Source organism: Mesoplodon densirostris, chromosome 6 (assembly GCF_025265405.1).
Source record: "Mesoplodon densirostris isolate mMesDen1 chromosome 6, mMesDen1 primary haplotype, whole genome shotgun sequence".
Classification (NCBI taxonomy): Eukaryota; Metazoa; Chordata; class Mammalia; order Artiodactyla; family Ziphiidae; genus Mesoplodon; species Mesoplodon densirostris.
Window position 1 is genome coordinate 79917805 of NC_082666.1, and position 19534 is coordinate 79937338.

At 36.7% G+C, this 19534-nt stretch overlaps 1 protein-coding gene across 2 annotated transcripts in view; it reads left to right on the top strand.

The window, feature by feature from the left end:
- C6H9orf85 (chromosome 6 C9orf85 homolog) overlaps nucleotides 1-19534 on the top strand; it is a 62846-nt gene that overhangs the window by 18682 nt on the left and 24630 nt on the right. For both annotated transcript variants that reach the window (XM_060101370.1, XM_060101369.1), the window contains one exon: nucleotides 11887-11993. In XM_060101370.1, coding sequence (XP_059957353.1) covers nucleotides 11887-11993 — 107 coding nt within the window. The remainder of the gene's footprint in view (nucleotides 1-11886; nucleotides 11994-19534) is intronic.

Here is a 19534-nt window from a genome sequence, read left to right on the forward strand (position 1 = left end):
GCGGGTCTTTTTTCAGGAACGACACAGATTATCCCTAGATAAAATCATTGACATTTTGACCATTTACAGCAAAATTTTGAGGGAGAAAAAACTTACTTCCCGTAAAACTGCTCTGACAATAATGCTCTTTCCTCTTAGAGAAGTTATTCTTGGGTTATTTATTTACTAAAAACGCCCCATAGTTAATAATGAAGATGGCGCAAAGATAATTGAAAGCACATTATCTTAAAATACTAAGTTCCCAATGTTTTAATTGTTGTAAGGCAAAATTTCTCTTGTCCTCAGGAGATTATTCTATGTTCTGCTTATAATTTGTTCTTAGCGTTGCATTTTGGGTCCTTCTATAAAAATATATTTTAACATTCATAACATGTCCTCCTGAACTGTTCCTTTTAGCACAAGATGGAGAGAATTAAAAATCTTCATACCAGAGTGCTCTTTGTTCCAACTGACCACACCTTTTAAAGATGTGATTGGTTTATCAGTGCAGTGATTTGGTTGTTAGAATCCTTCAGAAGTATTTGCTTGTTAAAATTTACAGCGCCAATTTATTTTAATTTTTCCTTAAAAGTAAATGAGTGAAATATACTTTGGAAAAAAATTGCTTTCTTAATAGGTTTTGCTACTGCCAGGAGATATTGCAACAGCATGTTTCTGCCTGTAAGCAGGTGTGGCTTCTTTTAAGTGTCTGTCTGCATTCAGCTTGTCAGTGAAAATCTGAGTAGCTTGCATAGCTGCTGAAATAAATCAGTAGGTAGTTTGTACATAGACCCTCTCTGTATAATTGCAACTGACAATAGCTCTACCCGCTTTTTGAGAGAATAGTCCTCTGTTTAGGATGATCAGAACTCATTTTATATTCAGTCTTTGGATGAAAATGCAATTGTTTATTTTTGCAGATGTCGTTTGTTAAACATTTCAGCAGTAAAAAAAAAAAGTGGGAGAGGGAATCCAATATTATTTCATGACTAGAAAAGCTAGTATTGTAAATATGTTGAACAACAGGAGAATTTTGAGTATTTTAGTATATATTTTCACTTTGCTCTGCTTTTGGTATTGGTGTTTTAAGGACTTAAGATGAATACAGAGCGAATGAGAGGAAGATGGACTAGACTTCAGGGAGGAAAATTAATTATTTTAACCTACAGTAGAAATATACCTCATTTTATGCCTTAGGTATCTTTTAATTAGAATTTTATATAGTGAAAAATCAAATATTGGTAACTGAAATGTTTATGTATTTGATGTATATATATATATATATATATATATATATATATATATATATATATATCAAGTATTTTAGAACACTAAGGTAATATTTTGCTTATAAATGTTGAGAACTAATCTCTAATTAGCTACATTAAACCAATGTAGTTTCCTAAAAAGAAGTAAGCGTATAGTAACTTTGGTCTTCTATTTATCCTTAAATGACAATAAAACCAATTTTATTACGAGAACTCACTTCAAAAGTATTTCTGGTCTATTTATATAACTAGCTCATTTTGTAAAATAATAAAATACATAAAAATAGTAAGACTCAGTAACTTATCCAAATAAGGTATTTCTGAGAGTAATAGACATTCAGACTATTACTTCTTATTACATTAAAAAAGAGTTTGTACGTTTGAAAGTTTTAAGAGACTAGAACTCAGTATTAATATCCTGGATCTTGTAATAGTGGTGTTCTATCTATAGTAATTGTGGTATTGTTGATTATAGCAAGAATGCTTTTTTGGGGGGGGCGGGGTGCTGTCCTGAGAGGCTTGCGGGATCTTAGTTCCTTGACCAGGGATTGAACCTAGGACCTTGGCAGTGAAAGAGCCGAGTCCTAACCACTGGACTGCCAGGGAATTCCCAGCAAGAATGATTTTTAATTCCCTTTTTGAAAAGGAAAGTGGTAATATCTTCTATTCTTTTTAACTTTTTAACTGCCAGGATAAAAAAACAAAGCAAATTTTTATAGACAATATTAGGAAACATTTCCTTTAATGTCCAAATAATTATGTACTTGATTTAAGAAAGGGACAGTTATTCTTTACTATGAGTTTTTACCTCTGATAAAATTCCTGTTATTTTTACTCTTTTGTTGAAATGAGATAAGAACTTGTTATGTGTAAATGAGAATTTGCATGTTCATTAGAAGTTTTCTGATATTTATAACATAGTACATTTAAAAATATATGTATTCAGTCAGAAGTTGGAAACAAGCAAACTCTCAGAGAATAGGTTAAGTAAATGAAAGTATGACTCTGAGAGAATATAATACAGCCAATGAAAACATGTTTTAAAAGTATATATACTCTTATGAAAAAAATTGATAAGTTATAAAACAATGCGTACATTAAAAAGTGCAAATTTCTATAAATATATATGCTTGAAATGCTGGAAAGTATAGAATCTCTGAGTGATAAGACTTGTCTTTTTCTCTTTATCTGTATTTTTATAAAAATTTCTATAATGTGAATATTTATATATAAGTGCTCATATTGTTTTAAATCTATAAAATTGATCGGTAAAGTTATTTTTCATTTACAAAAGTAATAAATTCTTGTCATAAGAAAATTATACAATACAGTATACCATTGTTAATACACAGTGGAAAAGAAAAGCATTAAAAGGAAAGAATTAGTTGCAAAACCAAATGAGGTGGTAGGAGATGAACAAAATTTACAGACTACTGGACAGAATGCAAAAGAGATTTCTATGTGAAGCTTGAACTCTGTTTTTTCCCCTGCCCCGTACATATTTATTGAGTGATAAATTTGATTTCCTAAAGTGTTATATAATATGATAAACCAAAGTCTAGCTATAAGGAATTGAACTCCATCTAGTTAGGATAAACTTTTTCTTGGTTTGTAACCAAAAAAACACTTTTAAACATATAAATGTACTTTTAAACATTTAAAAATAAGGACGAGCTTATTCTACATGACTTTTAATATTCTAGTGTTCTTCTAAGATATATAAAATCTTTACTTCTATTTTAAGTCCTTTTAACCCTTTTATATGAATCCTCTAGCAGCTGAACTAAATACCAAAACCAGAGATGTTATTAAAACAAATGAACAAACAACTATGGACCAATATCCCTCATTGAACATAAACACAAAAATCTTCAATGAAATATTAGCATATTTATTCACCAATAAGAAGGATAATATACCTCAGACAAATGAGGTTTATCCCAGAAATGCAATGGTGATGGATTGGAATAGTCAGTATTGTTAAGATGTCAATTCTCCCTCAAATTTATTTATAGTTTCAATATAATCCTAATTGCAATCATAGCAGGCTTTTTTTAAGAATTTTATCACATCTTTATTATAGTATAATTGCTTTACAATGGTGTGTCAGTTTCTGCTTTATAACAAAGTGAATCAGTTATACATATAACATATGTCCCCATATCTCTTCCCTCTTGCATCTCCTTCCCTCCCACCCTCCCTATCCCACCCTTCTAAGTGGTCACAAAGCACTGAGCTGATCTCCCTGTGCTATGTGGCTGCTTCCCACTAGCTATCTATTTTACGTTTCATAGTGTATATATGTCCATGCCACTCTCTCACTTTGTCCCAGCTTACCCTTCGCCCTCCCCGTATCCTCAAATCCATTCTCTAGTAGGTCCATAACAGGCTTTTTTTGTTACAATTAAGAAATTGATCCTAAATGTATACAGATGTATACATTTATACATTGTATACATTTCTGTATACAAAATATATACAGAAAAGCAGAGGAACTAGAATAGCCAAAACAATTTTGAAAAAGAACAGATTTGGAGGAGACACAGTACTGATTTCAAGACCTTAAAGCTCCAGTAATCAAGACAGGGTGGTACTGAAGAAAGAGTAGACACAGATTAATGTGATGGAATATTGAGTCCAAAATAGACTCACACATACTTAACTTTTGACAAAGATACAAACACAATTCAGCGATGCTAGAACTTGGATGCCCATAGATAATTTATAAATTTATTTATTTATTTACTTATTTTTGGTTGCGTTGGGTCTTCGTTGCTGTGCACGGGCTTTCTCTAGTTGCGGTGAGCGGGGGCTACTCTTCTTTGCGGTGCGCGGGCTTCTCATTGCGGTGGCTTCTCTTGTTGCAGAGCGCGGCATTTAGGTGCACGGGCTTCAGTAGTTGTGGCTCGCGGGCTCTAGAGCACAGGCTTAGTAGTTGCGGCGCACGGGCTTAGTTGCTCTGCGGCATGTGGGATTTTCCTGGACCAAGGATCAAGCCTGTGGTCCCTGCATTGGCAGGCGTATTCTTAACCACTGCGCCACCAGGAAGTCCCGCCTATAGATAATTTTAAAAGAACCTCCTACCAGTATTTTGCACCATGTACAAAAATGAACTCAAAATAGATCATAGACTAAATGTAAGACCTAAAATTACTGAACTTCCAGAAGAAAACGTAGGTAAAAATCATGATTCTTCAAAGACTTCTTAGATTTGACACTAAAAGCATGGTCCATAAAAGAAAAAATCGAAACATTGTTCTTTGAAATTTAAAAGATTTTATCTTAGAAAAACGCTGTTAAGATAATGAAAATAAAACACAGATTGGGGGCTTCCCTGGTGGCGCAGTGGTTGAGAGTCCACCTGCCGATGCAGGGGACACGCGTTCGTGGCCCGGTCCAGGAGGATCCCACATGCCGCGGAGCGGCTGGGCCCGTGAGCCGTGGCCGCTGGGCCTGTGCGTCCGGAGCCTGTGCTCCGCAACGGGAGAGGCCACAACAGTGAAAGGCCCGCATACCGCAAAAAAAAAAAAAAAAAAAAAAACACAGTTTGGGAGAATATATTTGCAAAATATGTATCAGTAAAGGCCAGGTATCTAGAATATATACAGAACCTCACATCAAAATAATGAGAAAACAAACAAAACAATACAATTAAAAGAAAAAAAAAAGCGGCAAAAGATTTGAACAGACACTTCACTAAAGAAAATACACAGCGTGTAAGTGCATGAAAAGACATTCAACATTATCAGTTATTAAGGAGATGCAAATTAAAAGCATAAATAGATAACTCTATCCACCTATTCAAATGGCTAAAATAAAAAAAAATATTTACAATTTCAAGCACTGGAAAGGATGTCGAAAAACTGGATCTTCATACATGGCTAGTGGAAATGCAAAATGGTATAGCCACTTTGAAAAATTGTTAGTTTCTTACAAAGTTAAGCATAAAATTATCATACAACCCAACAATACCATTCTTAGATAGTAAATCAAGAGAAATAAAAACGTTTCCACACAGAAATTTGTATGTAAGTATTTATTAGCACCCCAAACTAGAAGCAACTCAGAATGTCCTTCAAATGGTGAATGAATAAACATTATAGCATATCTATGCAATGGAATACCATTCACCCATAAAAAGGAATGAGCTCCTCAAATAGTTATATACTTGATCATTTCATTTATATGACATTGTGGAAAAGGCAACACTATAGGAGCAGATTGAAAATTAGTGTTGCCTGGGGGTTGACAACAAAGGGGCATGAGGGAACTTTAGAAGGATGGAAATGTTCTATATTTTGATTGTCAGATTGACGGAACTATACACCTAAATTGGGTGAATTTTACTCTATATGTATTATACCTCAAAACTGACTTAAGCTGTCAACCTTTTTTTAAAAAAAATTAATTAATGTAGAAAGAATGATAGAGTTAGCATTTAAAATGATTGATTCAGACAAAGAACCTTGAATGGATGCTAAAACCATGAAGCAAAATGTTATTGTGGAACAGCATATTGACATGGCCCCTATACATTATTGCTAATCTTTGTAATTTGAAGAGATCTGGACAGTCACTACCTTAACCAAGTGACCAGTCAAATTTCTCATCACTGACTAGGTGAGAACTGGACATCTTGTTCCTCCTGACTTGGAGTAATATGGAACACATAGCAGCAGCACAAATGAACTATTCTTGTCAAAAAAAATCTTAAACCTGGATCTAATCAAGCCTTTAAACCTAACTTCCACCTTGCAGAACTATAGGACATAAAGCAATGAGTTAAATTATACCAAGAGAAAACAATCTTACAAATACAGAATGTGGAATATTCTCAAAGACAACTTGCCTGGTATTTTCAAAAACATCAGTGTATATGTATAACTGATTCACTTTGCTGTATACCTGAAATTAACACAACATTGTAAATCAACAATACTCCAGGGGCTTCCCTGGTGGTGGAGTGGTTGAGAGTCTGCTTGCCGATGTGGGGGATGCGGGTTCGTGCCCCGGTCCGGGAGGATCCCACGTGCCGCGGAATGGCTGGGCCCGTGAGCCATGGCCGCTGAGCCTGTGTGTCCGGAGCCTGTGCTCTGCAACGGGAGAGGCCACAACAGTGAGAGGCCCGAGTACCGCAAAAAAACCCCAAAAAACAATACTCCAATAAAAATTTTTTTAAAAATAATTGAGGGGCTTCCCTGGTGGTGCAGTGGTTGAGAGTCCGCCTGCCGATGCAGGGGACACGGGTTTGTGCCCCGGTCCGGGAAGATCCCACATGCTGCGGAGCGGCTGGGCCCGTGAGCCATGGCCGCTGAGCCTGCGCGTCCGGAGCCTGTGCTCCGCAATGGGAGAGGCCACAACAGTGAGAGGCTGGCATACCACAAAAAAAAAAAAAATAATAATAATAATAATTGAAAAAAAATCAGTGTAATAGAGGGTAAAAGAGGAAAACCCTTCTAGATCAAAAGAGAGATAACAAACTGAACTTGAATACTAATTTGGGGGGCAAGGGAGCAGTTGAGGACATTTCAGTGTAGACGGGCTACATTCAATGATATTAGAGAATTATTTTTCATTTTTCTGAGGTGTGGTAATGGTATTGTGGTTAAGTAGGAGAAAGTCTATTTCCAGGATATGTATGATTGACAGGTGAAGTGTCTCGATGTTTGCAACTTACTTTAAGTGTACACACACATAAAATATTAACAGTTGTCTCTAGATAGTGTATATGGCTATGCATTAGTATTATTGTTTTAACTTTTTTCTGCATGTTTGAATTTTTCGTAATAGAGGCGAATGTTTTTAGAACTCATTTGGGAGAAAGTATTTATTGGAGATGGCCTTACGATTTGCAGTGCATCTCTATAGATCCTATGAATATCAGGCCTCTGTATCTACTTTGCACGCCTGAAAATAACTTTTTTACTACACTGTGTTTGGCATGCTGTAACACTGGCCTACTTTGAGAACTAGGGTAGAAAACAGCTCTGTGAAATACTTGGAATTGTAAGGATGTTTTTGAGAGCATTGCTTACTGTATTATATGGTGTCCTTTTTGGGAAAATGAAACTTTGGGTTTCAATGACAAGAATAGTTGTGCTGCTTCTGAGAAACTGGATTTTTGGCATGTTACAGACATTGAATCAGGTAGGTGAGCAGAGCTCATGTTTTTTTGACTGCTAGAAAACTCACATCTCACTTGTGGCCGATCTCTAGCAAGTGCACTTCCCAGCTGTACTCCTGACTGCTTTCTAATTTTCGCTACCAACTCTCATTTTTCCCTCAATCTGACTCCCTCATCTATTTTTGGTTGTATTTATTTTATAAGATACTTTATGCCCAACAATGTTCTAGCCATATTAAAAGGATTTAAAATAATACAGTTTATGATTTGAAAGTCACAACCTAACATACAGATTTTCACATTATTATTATTAATCATACAATATCTTACTCCTAAATTCAGAGATCCTTTATCCTCTAACCAAATTTAGAATAGAGGAGTGTTACTAGAAAATTTTAAAATATATACTTTTAAATATAGTTAAAATATAAAATTCTTATTTTCTGGAATAACACTGTTGTAGCTATATTGGCAGCAAATACCTTATTTTGGTGTAAGGCAGGGGAGAGAACAAGGCCATTCCATTCCATTCCATGGAAATTAAGCTGAAGTTAGAATTGGCATTTTTCTTGAGAATTTGATTTTTTTCTTTCTTTTTTTTTTTTCAATTAATGAAGGGAAGTAAAATATGCCATTGTTTTACCTTTAGCATTTCTGAAAGAATTATGATGTACAGAAAATCCTAATGAAAGATTATATTAGTTGCTCTTGAATGTTATTCAGATTCTTGCCCCCCAACACAGTAGTGCCTTCCTTCTGTTAAATGATACTTTATATTTTATAAAATATTTTTCAGCATCAGCATATTGATACAGATGTTATATTTACAATTTGCTCTTGCTACCTTCTTGGGGTTGTAGTCCTCACCCAGTTTTCTTTTCTTTTTTTTTTTTTTTTTTTTTTTTTTTTGTGGTATGCGGGCCTCTCACTGTTGTGGCCTCCCCCGTTGCGGAGCACAGGCTCCGGACGCGCAGGCTCCGGACGCGCAGGCTCAGCGGCCATGGCTCACGGGCCCAGCCGCTCCGCGGCATATGGGATCCTCCCAGACCCGGGCACGAACCCGTATCCCCTGCATCGGCAGGCGGACTCTCAACCACTTGCGCCACCAGGGAGGCCCTCACCCAGTTTTCTTTTGGGGATTGCTGTATTATTTTACCGCTGATGCATTGTGGGATAACAACGTTTAACAGGGATAACAGCACTTACTACAAAATGTGTTGTATGAATTAATAATGGCTTAGACAGTTTTTAAGACTATGTGTATGTGAAGTAGGAGTGTCTTCTGATACATCTTAAGTCTATACTATTTTTTTTTTTTTTTTTTTTTTTGCGGTACGCGGGCCTCTCACTGTCGTGGCCTCTGCCGTTGCGGAGCACAGGCTCCGGACGCGCAGGCTCAGCGGCCACGGCCCACTGGCCCAGCCGCTCCGCAGCATGTGGGATCTTCCCGGACCAGGGCACGAACCCGTGTCCTCTGCATTGGCAGGCAGACTCTCAACCACTGCACCACCAGGGAATCCCTGTTCTAATTTTTAAAAGAAATATTCATTGATGAAGAAGGTTTTCTTTTTTTAGCTAAGATTCTTAAGTCCAGTGGAATCTTCCACTGATGATTTTTTTCCTTTAGAGATCTGGATAGTAGCTTGTTAAAGTAAATGATCTTTAAAGGCTTTTGTACTTATAAAACTAAGTTTTGATTTTATATTTGAACATGCTTAAATCTTAACCTTAAATAATCTATTATCTTCTACCATGAGGGACATGCTAAAATTAACTGCCAAAACAGGGTTAATTGTAAACATAGGTGTAAGGTAAGATTGCCATCTCCTTTGCTCCAGTCGGAGTGATTCCTAGAACTAGGATTTGGCTTTCTTTGCTCATGTGTCTGGAATTCACTTTCTCTAGTTTGCCAAAAAACGGTAAAAGCAAGGTACACAGTTTTCTTTCTGCAATTATTATTATTTTTATTTATTTATTTATTTATTTATTTATTTTTGGTTGTGTTGGGTCTTCGTTTCTGTGCAAGGGCTTTCTCTAGTTGCAGCAAGTGGGGGCCACTCTTCATCGCGGTGCGCGGGCCTCTCACTATCGTGGCCTCTCCCGTTGCAGAGCACAGGCTCCAGCCATGCAGGCTCAGCAGTTGTGGCTCACGGGCCTAGCCGCTCCCCGGCATGCGGGACCTTCCCAGACCAGGGCTCGAACCCGTGTCCCCTGCATCGGCAGACAGACTCTCAACCACTGCACCACCAGGGAAGCCCTGCAATTATGTTTAAGTGAAAGTACTGTTCATTCTTATTCATTCATTTCTTTTCTCATTCATTTCTTAACACATGAAAATCAAGTTTAATTTTGTAGTAGTGCCTGCTGGTCATGTGGATGCTGTACAACGTCTCCATTTATACTGCTTCACACATCACATACAGGACAAGTTCCCACAAAGACCTGTTTTGTTCTACTCTCTATCCACCCTAAAGAAACCAGTTTCCAAACTATGCACAGCTTTGTAAATCAAGATGAAATGGTCGGAAATTGGAACAGAAACAAGCAAGAAACCAAATAATCCTTCCTAGTTAACAAGTAGAGTGTGTTGTATATAATAAAATTGCAGGTAATGAAATGGTATGCATTCTAAGAACATTCTAATTAGAAAGTTTATATCACATTCATATTATAATCATAGATCAAGTCATTAGTTTGTTTCTATTATTGTTAGAGTTAGGAAGATATAAGCAATGCTTTCGGTAAGATATTCTACGCAACAGAGGGCAGTGAGAATCAAAGATGAAATGTGAACCTTAGTTCTGGATATTTCTTAGCAAGCCCTGTATGCAATAACTAAGTGCCAAGGTTGATAAGAAGAGGAGTTTGGTGTTAGGCACAGATTTCCTTCTTTCTGGCAACAGTCAGTGGACCACAGAAAAGAGGGAATATAGTGGCATGCAGAATTTATCTTCCCAGGGACTCTCCTTCTAGGTCAGGAAGAAAAGAATCCCCACACACAATTCATAAGTAATAGAATATGTTTTTCACCACAGTGTTAAATTCACACATAGTGTATTCACAGCTTAATTTATGTTTTTTGAAAATACCCTTGAAATATCTCTTTGAATAAACATTTTGTCATTATTTTACCTTCTTGTTTAGAACTTTAAAGAATATCAAGTGCTGTTCAGAAGTTTTGTTTTCTTTCAGATGGTTTCTAAATATTGTGCTTTTACCTCAGTATCAAATAACCTTCCAAAGAATCTGCATCTTTGGGGATGCTTTTTTTTTTCTCCTTTTGAGAAATTAAAAAAGGAAACGAACTTAAAATGTCTTTTCTTCATTATTCCAACAATAGGCAAAGACCAGGCTTCCACAACCAAAGTAAGTTAGAGAATTCCCAGAGTACTTAGTGAAAATATATAGTCTAGGTCCTGAGTCAAATAAATGTGTTATAAAATATAAAGCTGTTGTGACAACATGTGACACATTTAAAAATTTCCCTTCTTCATTTCCCAACACATTTTGAGACGAATATTATAATAAAAATGTTCATTTTCTTCATAAAGCCCCTTTTCTACCACAGTCACATGCACATATTTACTGTTTTGAAGAAACCAGGTTAGCAAGGTAACTTTTGTAAGACATCTTTACATAAGAATACAAAAGGTTTAAATTGAATAATTAAATACCTTCTTGCTTCCAGCTGCTTCTCCCTGGCTCTCCTTTCTCAAGTTTCTTAGTCTCTGCTGTCAAAACAGTAGTCTTAAAATATGAATTAGATTTTCTTTTTTATTACTACCTTCTTTTGAGATATAACGTACATACAGTAAAAATGCATATATCTTAACTATACAGTTTGAGTTGTAAAATAAATATGCATCAGAATCAATGGGGATGTGCTTAAAATACTCCTTCCAGGAAATTAAAAAGCTCCCTAGATGATTCTGAGTTACAGCCAGTTAAGGATCTTTGCCTTTGTAAAGAGCCAAACTGATAATCTACATAAAAATACATAGTATACCATAAAATGTTAACCCAGGTTGAAGTTAGGTTGCTATTTAAAAAAAGAACTTAGGCCTTCCCTAGTGGCGCAGTGGTTAAGAATCCGCCTGCCAATGCAGGGGACATGGGTTTGAGCCTTAGTCCGGGAAGATCCCACATGCCATGAAGCAACAAAGCCCGTGCACCACAACTACTGAGGCTGTGCTCTAGAGCCCGCGAACTGCAACTACTGAGCCCGCGTGCCACAACTGCTGAAGCCCACACACCTAGAGCCCATGCTCTGCAACAAGAGTAGCCATCACAATGAGAAGCCTGCGCACCACAACAAGGAGTAGCCCCCACTCACTGCAACTAGAGAAAGCCCGCACAGCAACAAAGATCCAACGCAGCCAAAAGTAAATAAATTTATAAAATTAAATAAATAAAATTAAAATTTAAAAAACCCTTAAATTTCTCATGTACCTTTTGGGGTTTGTAATGCTGGCTCACAGGTGAACTTCTCAATTTGTTTTTCTGTTTCTTTTTAAGAAAATTAATGCAAAACTTCATGATGGAGTATGTCAGCGTTGTAAAGAAGTTCTTGAATGGCGTGTAAAATACAGCAAGTACAAACCCTTATCAAAGGCTAAAAAATGGTAAGTTAAGTTTCTTAATTACCTCACCAGTACTATCAGTATCATAGTATATGACTTCATTCCCTGATTTTCAAAATCATGTCCAGATAAATATTAAGGTGAATAGAGAAAAAATTTCCATTCCCTGTAGAATAGAATTTCATCTTACATGCTGAATCCTAGCTGGTGAAGGCAAATAGATTAAAAGGGTGGATTCACCATTCCCCTCCCCATTCTCCCCTAAATAAATAACGCACCATTTTTATAGCATCTCGTTCATAAAATGAGACTAGGCTTAAGGCAGAGAAGGGAAAGTTTGTTTTGCAAAATTCTATCTCCCAGTGATGAGATAATAATATTTATTATTTAATTCACTAAATTAAATAATATTTTTTACCAAAGGGGGTCTTAAAGGGGGTCTTAAAAAGGGTCTGACCTTTTAATTTGACCCATGAAGATTACTGAAATGGCTTAGATTGAGTATCATAAATAAATCACTAGATTGATAATTTATAATTTCACTCCTTTGAAGTTTTGGGTCTACATAAAAAGACACTGGACTTTGTTTCTCACCTCTCTGTCCTTTACCCTTCCTCTGTAATGTTGGCATTCTGTTTTATCAGCTTTATGTACATCCTGGTGCTGCTTCCTTACATCCTTTGGCTCAGCTGAGTAAGGGCCATATTGGAGGGTAATTGCTGCCTAAAAGAGAAAACTGATTATTTTACATATAAAAATTAGCATTAATATGTACAATATTATTTTTACAATTATGAGTTTTAATTTGGTAGTCTATATAGTAGCTATTTAGAATACATTTGTTCATTGTTGCTTTATTTTACTTTCAGCTATTCAGTAGTAGCAACTTCCTTAAATGTATTCCCTCTTCCTTTTTGGGAGGAAATTTTAATTAAAGTTTGGAAGTCAGTCTAAATAATAAATATGATATAACCTTTGCTGTTTATTTCTATTGAAAAATTATGTCAGCTTTTCTGTGGATCTTTAACTCAAGCTATGGGGTAATTTGTTTATTTGAGAATTTTAACAGCTTTGAATGTTTGGGCATTTTAGTTTGCTTAAGATGCTTCTTTTTAATACTGAAAGGTTAAAAACTTCAAGTAAAGATAGACTAACTTCAACTTTCTGGAATTTTTATTTCTGTATTGCTCTTTCAGAGCAAATTTTTAGTATTTATTATAGGTATAGCTGACCCCCTTTTAAATAGCTATACAAGTTTCTGTCTCCTGTCTTCCAGTCTTTTCTTTGTATTCTCTAGCATTTCCTCCCCAAAGAAAGCACTTTTAAAGAAAATTTAAAAGTTTTATGCTCATTGGCCCAAATTAGCAGTAGGGAAATTTGGCAACTGTTTGTACTGTTCAATGCTGGATTTCCATGAGTGGATTAACTCTGTTCCCTACCACAGAAATTAGATGCTGATTCACTATAAACTGTGTAGTTTTAGTTAATAGGCCTAATACAAGATTTGTAGTTTTTTGAATATTTTCAACAGGTCTTTCTTTCTATAAAGGTATTTTGAGATTTCATCACCAATCTCCATTTTTCTCTTGGTAGTGCTAGTTCCTAAAAGAATTTTTATAGGTAGTAAGTATTTATGTAGCTGTAGAGTTTTAGTAGATTCATGATATAACAAAGGAAATAATTTAAAAACATTTGTGCCTTATCCATTATCTGCATTTTAATCTCTTATCTTTAATTTGTGCTGCATCCTTTATGTTTATCTTCATTGAATGTGCCAGTATATAAAAGATCATATCAATTATTATACATTTTCCAGATGCTGTGATTTGCTATAGAATTTCTTTTTTTTTTAAGTTTTATTGAATTTGTTACAATATTGCTTCTGCTTTATGTTTTAGTTTTTTGGCCCCAAAGCATGCGGGATCTTAGCTCCCCAACCAGGGATCAAACCCACACCCCCCACATTGGAAGGCAAACTCTTAACCACTGGACCGCCAGGGAAGTCCCATGCTATAGAATTTCTGAACTTAAGTTATTTTAGACAGCTCTTGAATTTTTATTCTTTTTGTGTATTACTTATGGCCTTAATATTTTTATGGCTCCAGAAGAACTTGTATACTATAATTCCTAGAAGAACAGATATTTTATTCAGATAGAAAGACTCCATTAAAAACAAAAGGAAACAGTAACAAATCTTATGTTTAGTTCCATAAAACTTATAACACAACAACCTAAGAATGGTTGAATGTGGACACATGGACCCAAAGGTCAGCAACTCTGTCCTGTCTTGGAGTCATTGAAGTCCTTGGAGTCAGGGAAGCTCATGGTGATGTTGCCAATAGCCGGTAGTATGTGACTCAGAGGTCTTTGAAATGAGAGCTAGAAGAGGACCTCAGGAGCTGCTGTTCTATATCACCCTGAAGCAGATGAGGTTAGCCATAGAATAGCTCCCACTGAATGCAAAATGAAGGAAATATATTATACAAATACCGAAGTACAGGTAACAAGACGTTAAAGCCTAAAGGAAGATCTCTAGTAATAAAGAAGCCCAGGCTAATATAAAAATGGTAGCTTATGAGAGACTAAGAAACTACTAGTTAAAACAAGTCTGAACACGTTATTTAGGAGGTCAACTTGCCTGGCCTAGAATCTCATGAATTTCAGGTTACATTAGAATTTTAGATTACATTAGGCATTTTAGAAAGCCTAGCTTTCAGACTCCAAACCAAGTTTGAGTGTTATAGAAAGCATAAATCACCTATGTACACTTTGCTGTCTCTGCATATCAAAACTTGACCAATACTATAAGGTTTTTAAATCCATTGATGAACAGTGCTTAAGGTAGCGTTAACTTGTTTTGAAATTTTAAATGTTTTGTTCAAGCTAATCACTTATAAATTAAATTTGTCCTTTGCTAGGATTTGTATAAGAAGTTTACTTTGACACTAGATGTGTCTTTTGTATAAAGATTCATTTTCCAGCACCCTGAATATTACTTTTGGTTAAAATGCTGAGCATTGTTTCATTTGTCTGTCTCATGCCACAAATTATGTAACCAAATGATGTATGTAAAGAAAAGTTCAGCAGAACATAAAATGGAGGAGGAGGTACTGTTTATAAGTGACATTTCTTTTGGAATGAGATAATATTCTGAATATTGGGCAAATTAATGCCTTTTCTCCCATTTGTTTGGTGTGTGAATCACCAAAAACCACGCACATCTAGCAAATTTCCATTGTCCATGGGATCTGATACCAAACAGTTAGATCCAAGAAACAGAGTTTGACATCTAAACTCTTCAAACTTCTTCATTTCAACCATGGGAAGCAAAAATTGTACGGTGTTTGTAAGTGGCAGAAAATATTTTCATGTTTCTCTTTTTCCTTCAGTAAGGTGACATGCTACAGGATTTTTATAAGCATGTTCTTTATGACAATTTCTCCCAATAACTGAAAACAACCCTGGACCATTCCCAAAGACTTTAAAGAAAAGAATAGATGTCCTAACTTGAGCTGAAAGAGGGAAGAGTTGAAAACTGTTTTTGCTAGAGAGAGATGGGATGATGGCTGTGAGGGGAAGGGGATAAAATACATGTCATGTATTAGTGATGTGTGAACAATGCGATACTGATATGATACTACCCTTTGATATGATAAGATAATTTTAAATGTCATTGAGTACGCAAAGCTTTAGGTCTTTATAGAAATAAAGTGAAAGGCTCATAAACATAATGCTTAGTTTTTTACAGCTTCTCATCTCTGTAAAAGTGCTAAGATGAGCTGCCATCCTTATTTCCCACTGTCACTTAATCAGAGGTTAGTGTAGTTGTACCAGGATTTCCCCATCATTTTGGCTCATGTTTTTTTATTTGAAGGTGAGAAATCGCTACTCCCTGGTGGAGGGCTGTTGTGGTGCTATGACAGACATCTCCCTTGACCCCTGAATAGTATAATCATTATTAAGATTACTGCTAGATGTAAGAATTGTGGTTCAGGACGAGTCTAAATCTTTTTGTATAAAACCTCATTTTTCAAGGGAAATTACCTGGTGGTCCAGTGGTTAGGACTCTGCACTTTCAGCCCTTTCACTGTGGAGGGTGGGGTTCGGTCCCTTGTTGGGGAACTAAGATCCCTGCAAGTCACACAGCGAGGCCAAAAAAAAAAAAAAAAAAAAAAACCCTCATTTTTCAAGTGCCTTGTTTTTTGTTTTTTGTTTTTAACACCTTTATTGGAGTATAATTGCTTTACAATGGTGTGTTAGTTTCTGTCAAGTGTCTTGTTTTTGACTTTTGGGGAAAAAAGAAAAACCCAAAGATAAATTAAAAGCACTCGTTACCATTCGTTACCAGTCACAAGCCATTCATGAACACTAAATAATTTTAGGTGTGGAGCTGAAAATTATTGGAAAAGCAAGAAATCTTAAAAATATAAAGTGATAAATAACTCTTAAAAGAAGAAAGGAATCTTGATATTTTTCACTTAAAACTCATTTATAGACATTTATATTATTTTCTGGGTACTAGAAATACAGATGGTTAAAAGACTGTCCCCTTCCTCAAGCAATGTAAGGAAATGAAATGGGCTCTTTTCTTTCTTTCTTTTTTTTTATTCTGGGCTCAGAGGGATTAAATGTCTTACCAAGATAAGAAAGTAAAGCAGATGGAGTTAAGATTCAGATGCAAATTGTCTTATTGCAAAGCTCTGTTTTTCCACTTTCCCACAGTGATTTCTGTGTTTTATTATTCATTCAAAAAGTCCTTTTTCCCCTCTTCTCCTGAGCCTAATACTATATTAATTTTTATAAGTCACTTATCTTGTTTATTTCTAAGTTTCCTACTGCTGAGTAGTATATATAGTCCTGCTTTTTTTTTTTTTTTTTGAAATGCATGTATCTAGACAAATAGATTTTACTTTTAGGTCCTGAAATGCCTAAGGCATAGAAACTTCATATGCCTTGTGTTTCAGGTAACCAAGCAACCTTTTTCTCCTGTCAGTTTTGAAATGTGGTAGGCAAATACCCACATATCTGTTAAAGTCTCTAGCCTGTTTGTTTTCTCTTCCTACCCATTAAAAAGAAATCACCAGGGACTTCCCTGGTGGCGCAGTGGTTGAGAATCTGCCTGCTAATGCAGGGGACACGGGTTCAAACCCTGGTCTGGGAGGATCCCACATGCTGCGGAGCAACTAGGCCAACTAGGCCCGTGAGCCATGGCCGCTGAGCCTGCGTTGGGAGCCTGTGCTCCGCAACGGGAGAGGCCGCGATAGTGAGAGGCCCGTGCACCGTGATGAAGAGTGGCCCCTGCTTGCCACAACTAGAGAAAGCCCTCGCACAGAAACGAAGACCCAACACAGCAAAAATAAATAATAAAATAAATTAAAAGAAATCATCAGTAATATAGTGTTAGCTCAAGTTTAACATTACCACTAGAAGAGAAAGGAGAAGCTAGTATAAAATAGCAACAGGCCACAAACAGATTAGAGTCTGGGAGGGGAGGATTTTGCCTCCCAGGGGATATTTGGCAGTGTCTGGAGACTTTCTGACTGTCATGACTAGAGAATTTGGGAGGGATGCTACTGGCACCTAGGAGGTAGAGGCCCAGGTGTAGGCTAAACATCCCACAGTGCCCAGGATAGCCCTTACAACAAAGCTATAGCTGCCTGACCTTGCAGTAGTGTCCTGGTCGAGGAACTCTGTTGCATACAAAATAGATGGATACCCACAGGGTCAAGCCACTGAAATGTCATACGTATTTCGTTCAGTGGTTTTCAAACTTTGCAACTGTAGAATTTTTGAATAAAACAAAAGGTTACCCAGGAGGCCACTGAATGCTACAGACCAAAATGGAGCTGCCCTGAATGGAGAGAAGACCTTAAATGCCAAAGGAAGAATGCTGATTGAAAGTAGATTTCATCCGAAACATATTTCAAGTGAAGAGGAGAAGAACTGGTGTACCATGCCTTGGAACCACATTGCTCTAGGGATGTCTGGCCAGTTTCATGACTTGTGGGTGCTTTATGCCTAAAACAATGTTTGCTTTTCATTAAACAAAGTCACTTCCCCTGGTCCTCACATCCAGTTATTCACTTCTTTTTAAATTTATTTATTTATTTTTGGCTGCGTTGGGTCTTCGTTGCTGCGCACGGGCTTTATCTAGTTGCAGCGCGTGGGCTTCTCATTGCAGTGACTTTTCTTGTTGCAGAGCATGGACTCTAGGCACGTGGTCTTCAGTAGTTGTGGCCTGCGTGCTCAGTAGTTGTGGCCTGTGGGCTCTAGAGCGCAGGCTCAGTAGTTGTGGAGCACGGGCTTAGTTGCTCTGCAGCACGTGAATCTTCCTGGACCAGGGATCGAACCCATGTCTCCTGCATTGACAGGTGGATTCTTAACCACTGCGCCACCAGGGAAGTCCCCAGGTATTGCACTTCTTACTTGACAATTTTAAAACGTATTGCCTCTTAATTTTTATCTCCACTGACTGCCCTGGTGCAACCCTTATCTCTTCACACGTCATTGCATTAAATAAATAAATTCTCCTCTATCTCATCTCTACTCCCTTGGCTCAGATGAATAAAACAGTGTTTTTAAAAAGGCTTATTTCACATAAATGTTTCAAGTGCTCTTGTGGGGAAGAGTTGGGTCTCCAGCAGCAGGAAGCTAAGTGGAACTTTGTCCCCCGAGAAGTTTTGCTTTTGTATGTTTACTGTAGTGTGCTGGGAGAATGGATGGGGGTGGTCCTCTAAACTGTTTGGAGAAAACAAAACGTAGTACTATTGGGGACAAAGTGAGGTGTTGCTCAACAGGTCACGCCACCCTATTGCTTGCCTCTAACCAGATGTTTGCTCCATCTTTACTAAAAGCTTTTTTTTTTTTTTAATTAGCCAAACTAAATCCTTAAAGGTAATCTTTTATAGACCAACTGTGTTCTTTTTTTAAGTTGTCTATCTATCTATCTATCTATTTTTGTAGTGGTGGTGAAAAACACATAACATAAAATTTGCCATCTCAGCCATTTAAAAGTGTACAGTTCGGTAGTGTTATGTATAATCACATGTGCAGTAGATCTCCAAAGCTTTTTCATCTTGCAAGTTTGAAGCTCTATAACCCATTTAACAACAACTCCCCTTTTCTCCTTTCCTCAGTTCTTGGTAAACACCATTCTACTTTCTGTTGTTTTGAATTTGACTACTTTAAATACCTCATATAAATGCAATCATATGCATATAAATGCAATCATATGTCTTTTTTTGATTTTCATTTCACTTAGCATGATGTCTTCAAGGATCATTTGTGTTGCAGCATGTGACAGAATTTCCTTCCATTTTAAACCTGAATAATAATTGTGTGTGTGTGTGTGTGTGTGTGTGTGTGTGTGTGTGTGTGTGTATGTATATATCACATTTTGTTTATCCACTCATCCATTGATGGACCTTTAGGTGGCTCCCACCTCTTGGCTATTTTGAATACTGCTATGAACATTGTTGGGCAGATATCTCCTCGAGACTCTGTTTTCAGTTCTTTGCATGTATACCCAGAAGAGGGATTGGTGGATCATATGGTAGTCCTGTTTTCATGAGGCTTCTCCATAC